This window comes from Lynx canadensis, chromosome A1 (assembly GCF_007474595.2).
Source record: "Lynx canadensis isolate LIC74 chromosome A1, mLynCan4.pri.v2, whole genome shotgun sequence".
Taxonomy (NCBI): Eukaryota; Metazoa; Chordata; class Mammalia; order Carnivora; family Felidae; genus Lynx; species Lynx canadensis.
Window position 1 is genome coordinate 145296330 of NC_044303.2, and position 13211 is coordinate 145309540.

General features: G+C 35.3%; 1 protein-coding gene across 5 annotated transcripts in view; it reads right to left on the minus strand.

The window, feature by feature from the left end:
- The window catches only part of SSBP2 (single stranded DNA binding protein 2), a 316776-nt gene that overhangs the window by 34029 nt on the left and 269536 nt on the right, over window positions 1-13211 (minus strand). For all 5 annotated transcript variants that reach the window (XM_030323957.1, XM_030323938.1, XM_030323963.1 and 2 more), the window contains one exon: window positions 9858-9906. In XM_030323957.1, the coding sequence (XP_030179817.1) occupies window positions 9858-9906 (49 nt within the window). The remainder of the gene's footprint in view (window positions 1-9857; window positions 9907-13211) is intronic.

Here is a 13211-nt window from a genome sequence, read left to right on the forward strand (position 1 = left end):
TTCCATTACAATTCTTCCATGTTTTCCCTATTATTTCTGTATTTATTTCCTGTAAGTCCATTATTTCCTTATTAGTTTCCTGCTAAATTGTCTCTGCCACTCCCCCATGCCACTGTTGGCATTTTGTTTCTCTTTCCAATATTTTAAATTCATTATCTCAAAGCCTACTCAGTTTCCATCTCTTTGATCATCCCCTAGCCACCTTTTCTATTTCACAGTAGAGATTTACCAGAGAGAAACACAAAATAAGGGACAAGGTCCAAAATATAATCATGTTCTCCAATTTCTACTTAGTCTTCACTAATAACTGGAAGCATTTTGGCTCAGCCTTCATGGAAGCCCAGAAGCATTCTGTGGTGTGCCAATAAACCGAATAAATTCAGGGGAGAAAAAGGTCCCAATCTGTAGCATTTATCAATTTATGTGGTATGAATATTCCCACATGAAATATTTCAAGCTACCAATGATTCTTTTTTTAATTTTTATTTATTAATTTTAAAAATTTATTTATTGTTTAATTTATATCCAAGTTAGTTAGCACATGGTGCAACAATGATTTCAGGAGTAGATTCCTTAATGCCCCTTACCCATTTAGACCATCCCCCTTCCCACAACCCCTCCAGTAACCCTCTGTTTGTTCTCTATATTTAAGAGGCTCTTATGTTTTATCCCCCTCCCTGTTTTTACATTATATTTGCTGCCCTTCTCTTATGTTCATCTGTTTTGTATCTTAAATTCCTCATGTAAGTGAAGTCATATATTTGTCTTTCTCTAATTTTGCTTAGTGTAACTTAGAATAAGTTCCATCCACGTAGTTGCAAATGGCAAGATTTCATTGAATATATATACCACTTCTTCTTTATCCATTCACCCGTCGATGGACATTTGGGCTCTTTCCATACTTTGGCTATTGTCAATAGCATTGCTATAAACATTGGGGTGCATGTGCCCCTTCAAAACAGCATACCTGTATCCCTTGGATAAATACCTAGTAGTGCAATTGCTGGGTCATAGAGTAGTTCTATTTTTAATTTTTTGAGGAACCTCCATACTGTTTTCCAGAGTAGCTGCACTGGTTTGCATTCCCACCAGCAGTGCAAAAGAGATCCTCTCTCTCTGCATCCTCGCCAACATCTCTCGTTGCTTGAGTTGTTAATGATAGCCATTCTGATAGGTGTGAGATGGTTATCTCATTGTGGTTTTGATTTGTATTTCCCTGATAATGAGTGATGTTGAGCATTTTTTCATGTGTCTGCTTGCCATCTGGATGTCTTCTTTGGAGAAGTGTCTATTCATGTCTTTTGCCCATTTCTTCCCTGGATTATTTGTAAGCTACCAATGATTTAACAATTAACTCAAAAAATTCCTGAATACTTAACAAGTGACTTTCATGAGCTGGCTGTCATGGTGATTATAACATGGTGAGTTGGTAGTGTGCCCTTGTGTCATATGTTAAAGCTATCAAATTCTTACTATACCTTCATCTTCAACTCAACACTCCAAACTTATAGATTAAAATTTTCATCCATTCGTCCACGTAGAAAAAAAGATAATCTTTCTATTTGCTTCCAAAGCTAGCCCCATCTCATCCTCCTAACACCTTGCACCTTTTATAGTTTTAAATTTCTCCTTCATGGTTCCTTCAAACACAGTTAAACACAGTTTTTAAACATTTAAAAATACTTTTAAAAACTGTTACTTCATGTAGTTCAATTTTTTTCCATGTTTGTCCTGACAAAGTCTTTAATTTTGGCTTATAGTCACTATTTCTACTTCATATTTTTTGATGCCCTCATTAAAAGAAAAAGATCATTTGGACTGCTACTCCTGGTAGCACTTTACTGAACACACACTCTTGAAAGTTACTAGTAGCATCTGACAGTCTAGTGTGAGTGACATAAAATATAACAATATAGGTAGAAGAACTATGTGGGTACAGAAGACATATTTGAGCTGGATAGCTGACTTATAGAGAATAGATTATCACCAGAAAGACAAAGAGAAGGATCGAAAGAAGGAAAGAAAGAAAGAAAGAAAGAAAGAAAGAAAGAAAGAAAGAAAGAAGTAAACACAAAATATAAAAGTACATAGATTATTAGGGAAATGGCATATAATTTTACCCAGCTGCTATAATGTGGTACTTATAGGAAACTGAAATAAATGATAAGCATATATGGTCAGACTGTTGAATTTATACTGTAGGAAACAGGAAGTCACAGGTTTTAGAGAGACATATTCCAATTTATATTTTAGTAAGATAACCCTAGAGGTATCACAGAATACAAACAAAAGTTAAGAGTCTATTGCAAAAGGTCTAGGCAAGAGATGATAGAGTGTTCTAGGAAGCACTGATTAAGATAAGTAGGAGTAAGAAAGTTTGAAAGACTTCACAAATGTACTTGGCAGAGCATAGTGACGAACTAGGTGTGGTGGACAAGGGAAGGCAAAAGTTAAGGTAATACCTAGGTTTCCAACTTGGTGAGTGGGTGAATGATGGTGCCACTAATTCATGTGTAGGGAATTCAGGAAGGGGGGCAAGTTTGGGGAAATATCTGACATGTCGAATTTTAAAGCACTAGTGCACAGTGAAGTAGACCGATCAACAGATTTTTAGAAATACAGATCAAGAATTTACTAGAGATTAGAACTAGAGATAAAGCTTCAATTGAATACATTTCCATTCTGTGCTGGACATAACAGTTGATCTAGGATTCTATTATATTTAGTGATAGATTTAATATTCCAAAAACAAAGCTCACCATCTACCCTCTAAACTTCCTTCTCTTGTATTTCTAGCTGAGTTTGTGTTTTCCCATTCTCCCTGATACCTGAATTCAAAGACTTGAAATCACCTTCAGCTTTTTCTCTTTATTCCCAAATTCAAGGTCATCAGGTGTTTTTTATTCTATGTGTGAAATGCATCCTCATTATTCCTTTGATCACCACTCTACCTCAGGGTCTGATAACATTTTATAAAGCCCATTACTATTATCTCCTAACTTCATTTCCCTATTTTTCATCCATTTTATAAACTATCTTCCTAAAACATAGCTCCCTCCCATATAGGTGATAAATTTCAGATTTCTCCATTCCAAAGCCTTATACACACCAGGGCTCCCTTTTTTGCCTTTCAGTTTTGTCACCTTCTATGCCTTCCCAAACAATCTTTCTCCCTATCAGCTAACGGTCTAATAATTTTTCCTCAAACATTTTTGGTATTTCCTCTTTTAGTTTTCCACAAAATTTTCTCTACCTCTAGTGTCCAAATTCTTCCAATCTAATTAATCACCTCCTTCCCCTCTCTAGACTCGATACAAAATATCCATTAACATGAATTGAAAGATGAAATGCAGATGTAGAAGATAAGATCAGAGAGCTAAAGATCAGAATCACAGAATTAGAAGAATCCTTTATACAGATAATTCAAGAGATTGATAATTCAAGAGCTGTGACTGATAATTCAGATATTCTGAAATATTCTGACTCCTAATATCCATGACAGTGGTGTGGGAGCAGGGGAAGAGCAAAGTAGCTAGAGATTTGGAGTTGTTTGTTTGTTTTTAATTTTGGAGAGAGAGAGAGAGAGAGAGCACAAGCAGGGGAGGGGAACAGGGAGAGAGAGAATCTCACACAGGCTCCACACTGCATGTGGAGCCTGATGCTGGCTCAATCTCACAAACCATGGGGATCATGACTTGTGCTGAAATCAAGAGTTTGATGCTCAATGGACTGAGCCACCCAGGTGTCCCTGAGTTTTTGTTTGTTTGTTTGTTTTTAATGATTAGCAACATTTTTGTTAAGTAACTTTCTTCAACTGTGAAGTTTAAAACTACCTTAGAAGAACTGGTTTACTAGAAACCAGAGAAGATAACATTAAGACATTATCTGTGCCACTGTAAAGGTGAAAATATTCTATTATTCTTTAGTGCTTTTTAAGAAATTTATTTTAAAGTTTATTTATTTATTTTGAGATGAGACAGAGAGAGAGAGAGAGAGAGAGAGAGAGAATGCACATGCATCAAGTGGAGAGGGGCAGAGGGAAGGGAGAGAGAGAATCCAGAGTGGGCTCCATGCAGTCAGCACAGAGCTTGAGGTAGGTCTCAATCCCAAGAACCATGAGATCACGACCTGAGCTGAAATCAAGAGTCAGACACTTAACCGACTGAGCCACCCAGGTGCCCCTAATTTATTTCAGACAGAGAGAGAGAGAGAGAGAGAGAGAGAGCGCGTATGAGCAGGGCAGAGGACCAGAGGGAGACAGAGAAACTGAAGGCTCCATGCTCAGCACAGAGCCCAATGTGGGGCTTAATCCCATGACCCTGGGATCACGACCTAAGCTGAAATCAAGAGTTGGACACTCAGCCAACTGTGTCACCCAAGAGCCCCTTTAGTGCTTTGAAAAGAAAAAAAAAGACCATACATTTGTTTAGAGCAGAGCCTTCTGGAGTAAGATATTTGTAATTCCCTTGGGTTTAATCACTATAATAGATTGTCATTTTTTTCCCTTCAAGGGGTTTCTTCTTTCTTTTTCCTGTCACAATAATACAGTTGATTACTACAATGCTATACTGAACATCTGTTTTGCCTATATCCTCTTTTGCTGACAACTCCTTGAATTTTCTTTGGTGAACCATACCTCTTATTTTTCCATGTGGTTTGGGTGGGGCTCGGGGAGTGGATATGTGTGACCTTGACCTAGCTGAAAGAGCACTGTACCCTCAGGTTATAATTCATGAATGAACATATGACCCAAGCTACACAAATCTAGTTTGGCTGGTTATTCCCAATACCTCTATTTACCTGATAAAGAGTTGTGCTTTTTTGTACTCAACTGAGAGCTCTGAGGATATAAGTCTGGAGCTCCACACAGCCTTCTTGTCACGGCAAGGAAAACAAAGGCAAGTGATAGAGACCAGGTGCTGATGGCATGATCTGAACCCTTGGAATCAAATGTGCCCCAAAATAAATTTATATCTGTACTTTTTAGATACATAATCCAGTGATATGCTCTCAATATGAGCCTACTTTGGTTGTTTTTCTGTACCTTATAATTAAAAGTCTCTCCAGACAAAGATAATTAAGATATTTTCAATAAAAGTGCTTGCTACTTAATGATTAGAATGTGGTACATAACTAAACTCAAGTGCACAGGTCTTGAAAAATATAAAAAAGGAAAATTCATTGGTGGATTTGTAAATAAACTTCCAAATAAGAATCTGAGGCTAATACTGTAATGCTCAGGTCAAAGGAAGTTAAAAGTGAAAATCATACTTCTATTCTGAATTAAAAACATGAATTTTCCTTAAAAAATTTTTTTGTACTGTCATGTAAAAGGGTACAAAAAACATTTTTGATTAAAATACTTTTATAACAAAAAACTGTGGATTTATAAAGATTAAGCAAATAAATGAATATACTGTACATAATGGTAGGCATATTTCTTACTTTCAAAGAAGTAAAAAAGCAGAAAGTCTACAATATATCCTGTTGTGTTGTACTGAAATTGAAGCAATAGTGTGTACTAATGGTTTTAGTACATATAGATAGATACAGAAAGATATACATGTGTATGGGAATGTGTATGAACATCCATCTGTATCTTAGTTATTTCTGTGGGGAGGCTCTCGAATCTGTATCACTCTGATGGGTTCTACATACCACTCTCCATTTAAAGGAACCATGGCTCCTTAAAGAAATGGCTGTTTCAGAGCCAACACTGGGAAAATACAAGAGGAGTTTCAAAATGCTCAAATAATGGAAACATGTCAAAAGGACACATGATCCAGCTTGAAGGGGTTCCTATTGGCTAAATCTGGAGTGACTTTAGCATCAAAAACCTACTGAATAAAATGAGTCCACAGACATATTTGATATACAGTGAATGAATAAATGAATGAATGAAGAAAGAAAAACTCTGTAGTAGAGTCAATTAATAAATGAAGAAGGAAAGACAGAAAACAGCCATTTGGCAACCAACATAGCAAAAAAAACACTTGGGGCAAGAATCACCAATGGATGCCGAAAGTAGCAGATGAAAGTATGAGGAAGAAGAGGATATTTATTTACTGTAGTTTCAAAGTGTATCTCCACAAATTAATAATTACAAAAGGAAAAACAGTAATTTTATAGTAGAGAAACCTGACAAGCACCACCCTTCACTAAGTGAACAAAGTTAACAGTAAAAGCAATGGGACAAATCTTTATCACATGCTTCCTGAAATGATGCACTGAGAAAATCACAACATTCCTTCTGTGGTATTCCTACCAAATATGTATTACCTGGATCTAATCATGAGGAAACATGAGATAAAACCAAATTATGGCATATTCTACAATATAACTGATTTGCATTAAACACAACTGCAAGGTTAAGAAAAAGATAAGTTGAGGAACTGTCCTAGATTAAAGACAAAAAGTCCTGACAGTTAAATGTAACAAGTGAACTGGGATTTTCTTTTGTTATGAAACACATTTTTGGGACAATTGGGGAAATGTGAGTGAGGTTTACAAATTAGAGAACAGCATTACATTAATGTTTACTTTCTAATTTTGATCTTAACTGTAGTTATGAAAGATAATGTATTTGTTTTTAGTAAACATGCACTGACATATTTGGGGATAAAGGGTCATCATGTCAGCAACTCAAATACAGCTCAAATGATTCAGAAAAAAATATGTACATGCAGAGAGAGGAAATCATAGAGCAAAAGTGGTATAACTTGGGAATCTGGATGAAGCCTGTATGGAAGTTCTTTGTATTATTCTTGTAACTTTTCTATAAATCTAAGGTTACTTTGATATAAACATTTAAAATGAAAAAAAAGTATATAAGATCAAACAAATATAAGACATATTTGAAAACAGCAAAAAACAAAACAACTAACCACTTTAATATGCAACCCTCAAGAGTCAGAGACTATTGTATTGATAAAAAACAAAAAGTATTTGTAATTACACACATGGACAAGAAGTCTAAGGAACTTGGAAATCAAAACAGTATAGGTAAGTTGTCACTAGAATATAATCGATAGCATTTAGGGAGAAAAAAATCCCTCTTAAACTGTTTTTGCTTTGTTTCATTTAAGCCTTATGTTTTTCCCAGAAAAGTCATCAGTTTTTTACGATTTTTTTTCTTGTTCTCATAATAAATCATTTCTCAGAGGAACACTTTGCCTTTCTGTATTCAGGATGATGACCCCCTTTCCCTTTCTGGAAAGAAAGCTTTGGGCCCTCCCTACTTTTTTTCTCCATTCACTTTTTTTTTTTTAAATGCTTACTTATTTTTGAGAGAGAGAGAGAAAGAGAGAGACAGAGAGACAGAGCATGAGTGGGGGAGGGGCAGGGAGAGAGTGAGACACAGAATCAGAAGCTGGCTCCAGGTTCTGAGCTCTTAGCACAGAGCCTGACGCAGGGCTCAAACTCATAAACCATGAGATTGTGACCTGAGCTGAAATTGGACACTTAACCGACGGAGCCATCCAAGCGCCCCTCCCTATTCACATTTCTTTCAGTGAGGGGGAGATGTATCCACACGTGATATATATTAACACAAGGGATTATTTTCAACTCTATTTCTCGCATGTATGCTAGTCAAATGCCCATTTCATACTGACTATAGGATGGCAGTTTGATATGCATACCTCCTACCCTAGTGTTTCTCAGGGTCTAAAGTAATGCAGACCTGCTGACCCAATATAGTATGTTCTCCTATCCACAGTGCTTCACTCCATGAAATTCTGAAGAGGTGGAGTGCATCAAAACTAAACATGAGCAGAATGCAGAAGTCTCTCCTCATCTCTGCCTCTATCCAATACTCTTACTTGGATAATATACCTGCTTGGTACAATGCACCATCCTCAATATCAAATCCTGCTCACCTTCCCAAGTAGTTTTTGGAGGACAGAGTCTCCAGATGAGTGTGTAAAAGGAGGTAATGCTGGAGGAAGGCTGTGGCGGGTGTGAATTACACGTGGCTGTCTGCAAGGGGCAGTAGAGGGATAACTGATAGAGCTGACAGTGAGGAAGGAGAGAAGAGTCTTCTTGCTTCTAGGTGGGAAGGCTCACATAGTTAAGGTGTGCCATTAATCGTGCTTTTTAATCCAGTTTCGACAGAAATGCAGATTCTGAATAGAAAGTCTTTCCAGATTCTGGCAATAGGAAGAGTCAGTTTTCAGTATTATAAAAAATTGTTTTTTCCTGTACCTTTATGGGTATTTTAATAGGGAGTTGAAAGAACTGTATTTTGAGCTGCCAGCCAGATGCCATTTTAAAGTGAAATCTTGAATGAATTTGAAAGGCATGTAGCAAGAAGCAAATAGAAATGTAAACTCTCCAAAAGGATATAAGCAAACTAAAAGAATTTTGGAAGAGGAAAGAATTCACATTCACATTATAACATAATCTGGATAAAAAGTATTTTAGAAAGATTTGCTAAACGGCGCCTGGGTGGCTCAGTAGACTGGAAGACCGACTCTTGATTTTGGCCTGGGTCATGATGTCACTCACGGTCATGTGATTGAGTCCCGCGTCACGCTCTGTGTTGAGCATGGAGCCTGCTTGGGATTCTCTCTCTCTTTCTCTCTCGCTCTCTCTCTCTCTCTCTCTCCCCCCCTCTCTCTGTCCCTCCCCTGCTCACACTCACTTTCTCAAATATTTTTAAAAATTTCAATTAAAAAAAAAGAAAGATTGGTTAAGATTAAATAGTACACTGAAGATCCAAATGTAAGCAAGATTATCATTCTCTCCACTCCAAATTCTATTTCAATTAGCTATTAAAACTAAGAGACAGGAAGATAACATAAATTATTTTTTTCTCTAAAAATACGATAATTGCTTACTTGAGGAGAAAGTGATTCAGCTTTAGAATAGCTATAAGTTTAGGATAATTCTTTCTATACCACATATACCTTACTTCACATTTTCTTGAAATTTGAATTAACCTTAAACATTGGATCCGTTTCATGTTTATTTAGCATTAAGGTCATTGCTAGTCAATGGGCGTACCTCTGTGCATATTAGCAAAAGGCATCCTTGCTGGGTCAGATACTCATAGACTTTACAAGTGGAGCACAATCTGTATTTTAGTACCCTACCAACTTCCTTGAGTCAGGAACCTTTGTGCAGTGCACACACTACACAAAGGTACACTGCAGAACTCTCTCTATACTGAAGAAACTCAAGGGTTCAAAGTCAACAAGGGAAAACATTACCAGGATCATTAAATTAAATCATATTAATTTTAAGACTGAAAGCTTAATTTTCATATTATGCATATATTCATGTGTTATTAAGAGAGAAAAATATTTGTGCAGTTAAACCACTATCACAAAACATGTAAGGAAAATTCACAGCATGTCATATACACAGATAGATGTGTAGGAACACCAATTCAGCCAATAGGGACAGGGCAAATGCGTACTTGCCTCCAGGAATAGTGAGAGAGCAAACGTAGGTGTAACTAGTATAATAAATACAATCATAATAACTCTGATAGAGATTGAGGTTATCTGGCAATTTAGTGATTACCATAATTATTTTAGAAGATCAAATCATTTTATGATAAATATATATTATAATAAATATAGGCTACTGTGGTACACCTAAATCACATTTTCTATTTTAATTTTGAAGTCTGTTTATCCATATAGAATGCATGTTTACATTAGACTGTGAAGTAAAAAACTTCGTCATTTCAAAAATTATACATATTTTAAAAATATATATGCGAAATATATTTTTTGAATGATTACTTTTTTAAAAAAGTTAATATAACCAATTGCAGGGCTTTCAAAAGCAACAGGATTTTTGTTGTTCAATGCTAGAAAGTGCAAAGAAAATTAAAATATATATATACTCACTGAATTGGCATTTGTTGGGTTTGGCCAAGGTCTACCACCACCTGGACCCCTATAAGACAATATGATCAATGAAATTTTAACTTATGTTTTGAATGTTTCACAATAAGCAATAACAAATCATAAAATATAACATTTACAATTTAGTTACCATGCAGTTCTAGGTCGGCACTGAAATTACTCTGTATTTTCACAAATTTTTTATTTCTTAAATCAAAAATTTTGATCATTTCACAATATAGTTTTCTTCCCAAATCAAACTACTTTGTGTCTGTCCAATTTTATTTTAAGTTCAGTTATTGTAATAACCACTAAAAGTGATAATCACCTGTAACAGTAAAAACATGGGTAAAAATTACTAATTATGAAATAAATATAAAGTATAATCCTATGACACAAAGATAACTGCCACCTGTATATCATTAAAAATTAAAGTGAAATTATTTTTAAAATATCAATATCTATAAAATAATTGCTTTTACTAAACTATAAATATATATATGTACATAAAAGATGACTAAATTTGACTTCTTTTAAAACACACATAGACTATCAGATTACTTTATACATGTATTAATCTATCTCTCAGTGCCACTAACAATTTACATTTATTTATTTATTTATTTATTTATTTATTTATTTATTTATTTAAAGTAGGCTTCATACTTAGTGCAGAGCCCAATGCAAGGCTTGAACTCATGACCTTGAGATCAAGCCCTGAGCTGAGATCAACAGTCAGACACTTAACTGACTGAGCCACCCAGGTGCCCAGACAATTTTCTTTTTAAAAAAGGGATCACTTTTTTTGTTTTCATAATTGTAGGTCAAGACAGTGGCCAGAGTAAATCTTGAGATAAACAGGAAATAATCTAATCCAATGTACGTCAGTGTATTACTTCACTTTAGGGTGGTGGATAAGGTTTTGTATTCTATAGCTTAAAAGGACATGAATCTTTTAAAACAAAATTAAGTGAAAAAGTCTCCTGTACTCATGCTTCGGTATTAAGTATACCGAAATAAATACTGCTTGATAAAAAGTAGACTACTGTTAGCAGGTCCTCTGTAATTAGGGTTACTCAAGATTCCCTTTTCCTTCTAACTGCAGCAAAAAGACAGAGGAAATTTTTAATTAAAAAAAAAAAAAACAACAAAAAAAATGTCCCCTGATTCTTATTGCAGAGACTTTAACCCTGAAATTCTCATATGTTAGATAGAAGCTGTCCAAGTTAGCTATATTACCCATGTTAGCTTGGAATATTTAGAATTGTTTTTCATTTTGTTTGGAATTCCCCAGGGATGTAAACAGCAGGGAAGTACATGAAAATTCTTTCCCTGGGCTCTATTAGGGTACCCAAATACAATTTTCTCCTATTCTGCTTGAGGAGTAAAGGAGAAAATGAGATGCCAGAGAGGAGTTGGTCAAAGTATTGTGCACAGGGAGAAGGTTAGGGGCATGTACTTGTACTGTCTCTGGAACCTGTTGCCTCATTAAGATAGGGTTGATGATGATGATTTTACACTTAATTACAGGAACACTTTAGAAAGATGATCTTACATAAAGGATTCAATGTCCTAATGGACAGAAAGTGAGGTAAAACATATGGTATGTATTTACCAAGTGAAACATTTTATTTGTTTGATGTTAATCCACATAATTTGTGTGATGTTAAATAAAACATAGTAAAGAAATTGGGAAATATTTATCTTAAAACAGCATAAAATATATGCTATATCCAGGGGTGCCTGGGTGGCTGAGTTGGTTGAGTATCATACTCTTGATTTCGGCTTGGTCATGATCCCAGGGTCATGGAATTGAGCCACACATCAGGCTCTGTGCTGAGAATGGAGCCTTCTTGGGATTCTCTCTCTCTCTCTTTCTCTCTCTCTCTCTCTTTCTCTCTCTCTCACCCTCTCTCTCTTTCTCTCTCTCTCTCTCCCCCTTTCTCCCTCTCCCCCACCTTCATGCTTTCTATTTAAAAAAAATGCTATATACAAATCATGGCAAAAATTTGTATACAATGATGTTAAGTTGATAATGATCTCATAATTTTAAAAATAGGACTGTATAAGATTAAATATCATATTTATTTATCATTTAAAAATTATTTAATGTTAAATTAACATGCTAAATTAAATGTTAAATAACTAAACATTTTACTTAAATAACAGCATTAAATTAAATGTTAAATATTACATTATCAATAACAATACCTTTTACACATTTCAGTTATTTGACAAATACTAATCTAGTCTCAGCACACTATGTATTTCATATCACATTGGATTTTATTTTTTTTTAAGTGTTTATATATTTATTTTGAGAGACAAAGAGCCCATCTGAGAGAGCATGAGCAGGGGAGAGGCAGATAGAGAGGGAGACAGAGAATCCCAACCAGGCTCCAAGCTGCCAGACCAGAGCCTGGCACGGGGCTCTATCTCAAGAACCATAAGATCATGACCTAAGCTGAAATCAAGACTCAGGCACTTAACCGACTGAGTCAGCCAGGTGCCCCCACTGCATTTTAATATGATAGGTTAAGTATTAATAATTCACATGGAGGGGGCCCATGGGTGGTTCTGTTAGTTGAGCGACTGACTTCGGTTCAGGTCATGATCTCACAGTTTGTGAGCTCGAGTCTCACACTGGGGTCTCTGCTGTCAGCACAGAGTCTGCTTCAGATCTTCTGTCCCCCTGTCTTTCTGCCCCTACCCAGCTCATGTTCTCTCTCACTCTCAAAAATAAACATTAAAAAAAAACCTAAAAACAAAAATTCACGTGGATAAGCCAAATTTCTCCCAACACTGCCGCTGTGATTGAAAACAAAGTTTCACAAATAGTGCTAAATAAAATGGGGGTTATATTAGTGAGAAGTTCTATTAGAACAACCACATAAGCTCAGTAATTTCCACTCCTTTTGAGGACCATCAGTATTATCAAGAAAGTAATTTACACACTATAATACAGGAGTTATTTTGAATGGAGATTTCTATATAGGTATAGTCTGAAGTAGAATCAGGATAGCCTCATTTAAAAAACAAAGAGAAAAATGTAATTTAAAAGAAGCATGTATTTTTTGGTAAGTGTATACGGAATTGATAAAATAAAAGCAACTATGATTACTGTAGAGAAAAATTTTTTTGCTGTACAGTCATTTTATTTCAAGACAATAACTACGGAAAATTTATCATTCTATAGGATAACAAGAAGGTCTAGATCCTTTGAAATTCTTTGTCCTCTTAGTTTTACAAAATACCAATGTATACAAAGTTGAATTAGAAGTGCTATAATGCTGAATCCTAAACTCTCTGGAAATTTATAAATTTAGAAATAGTTTCTTTTAAAAAACTTATCCATAA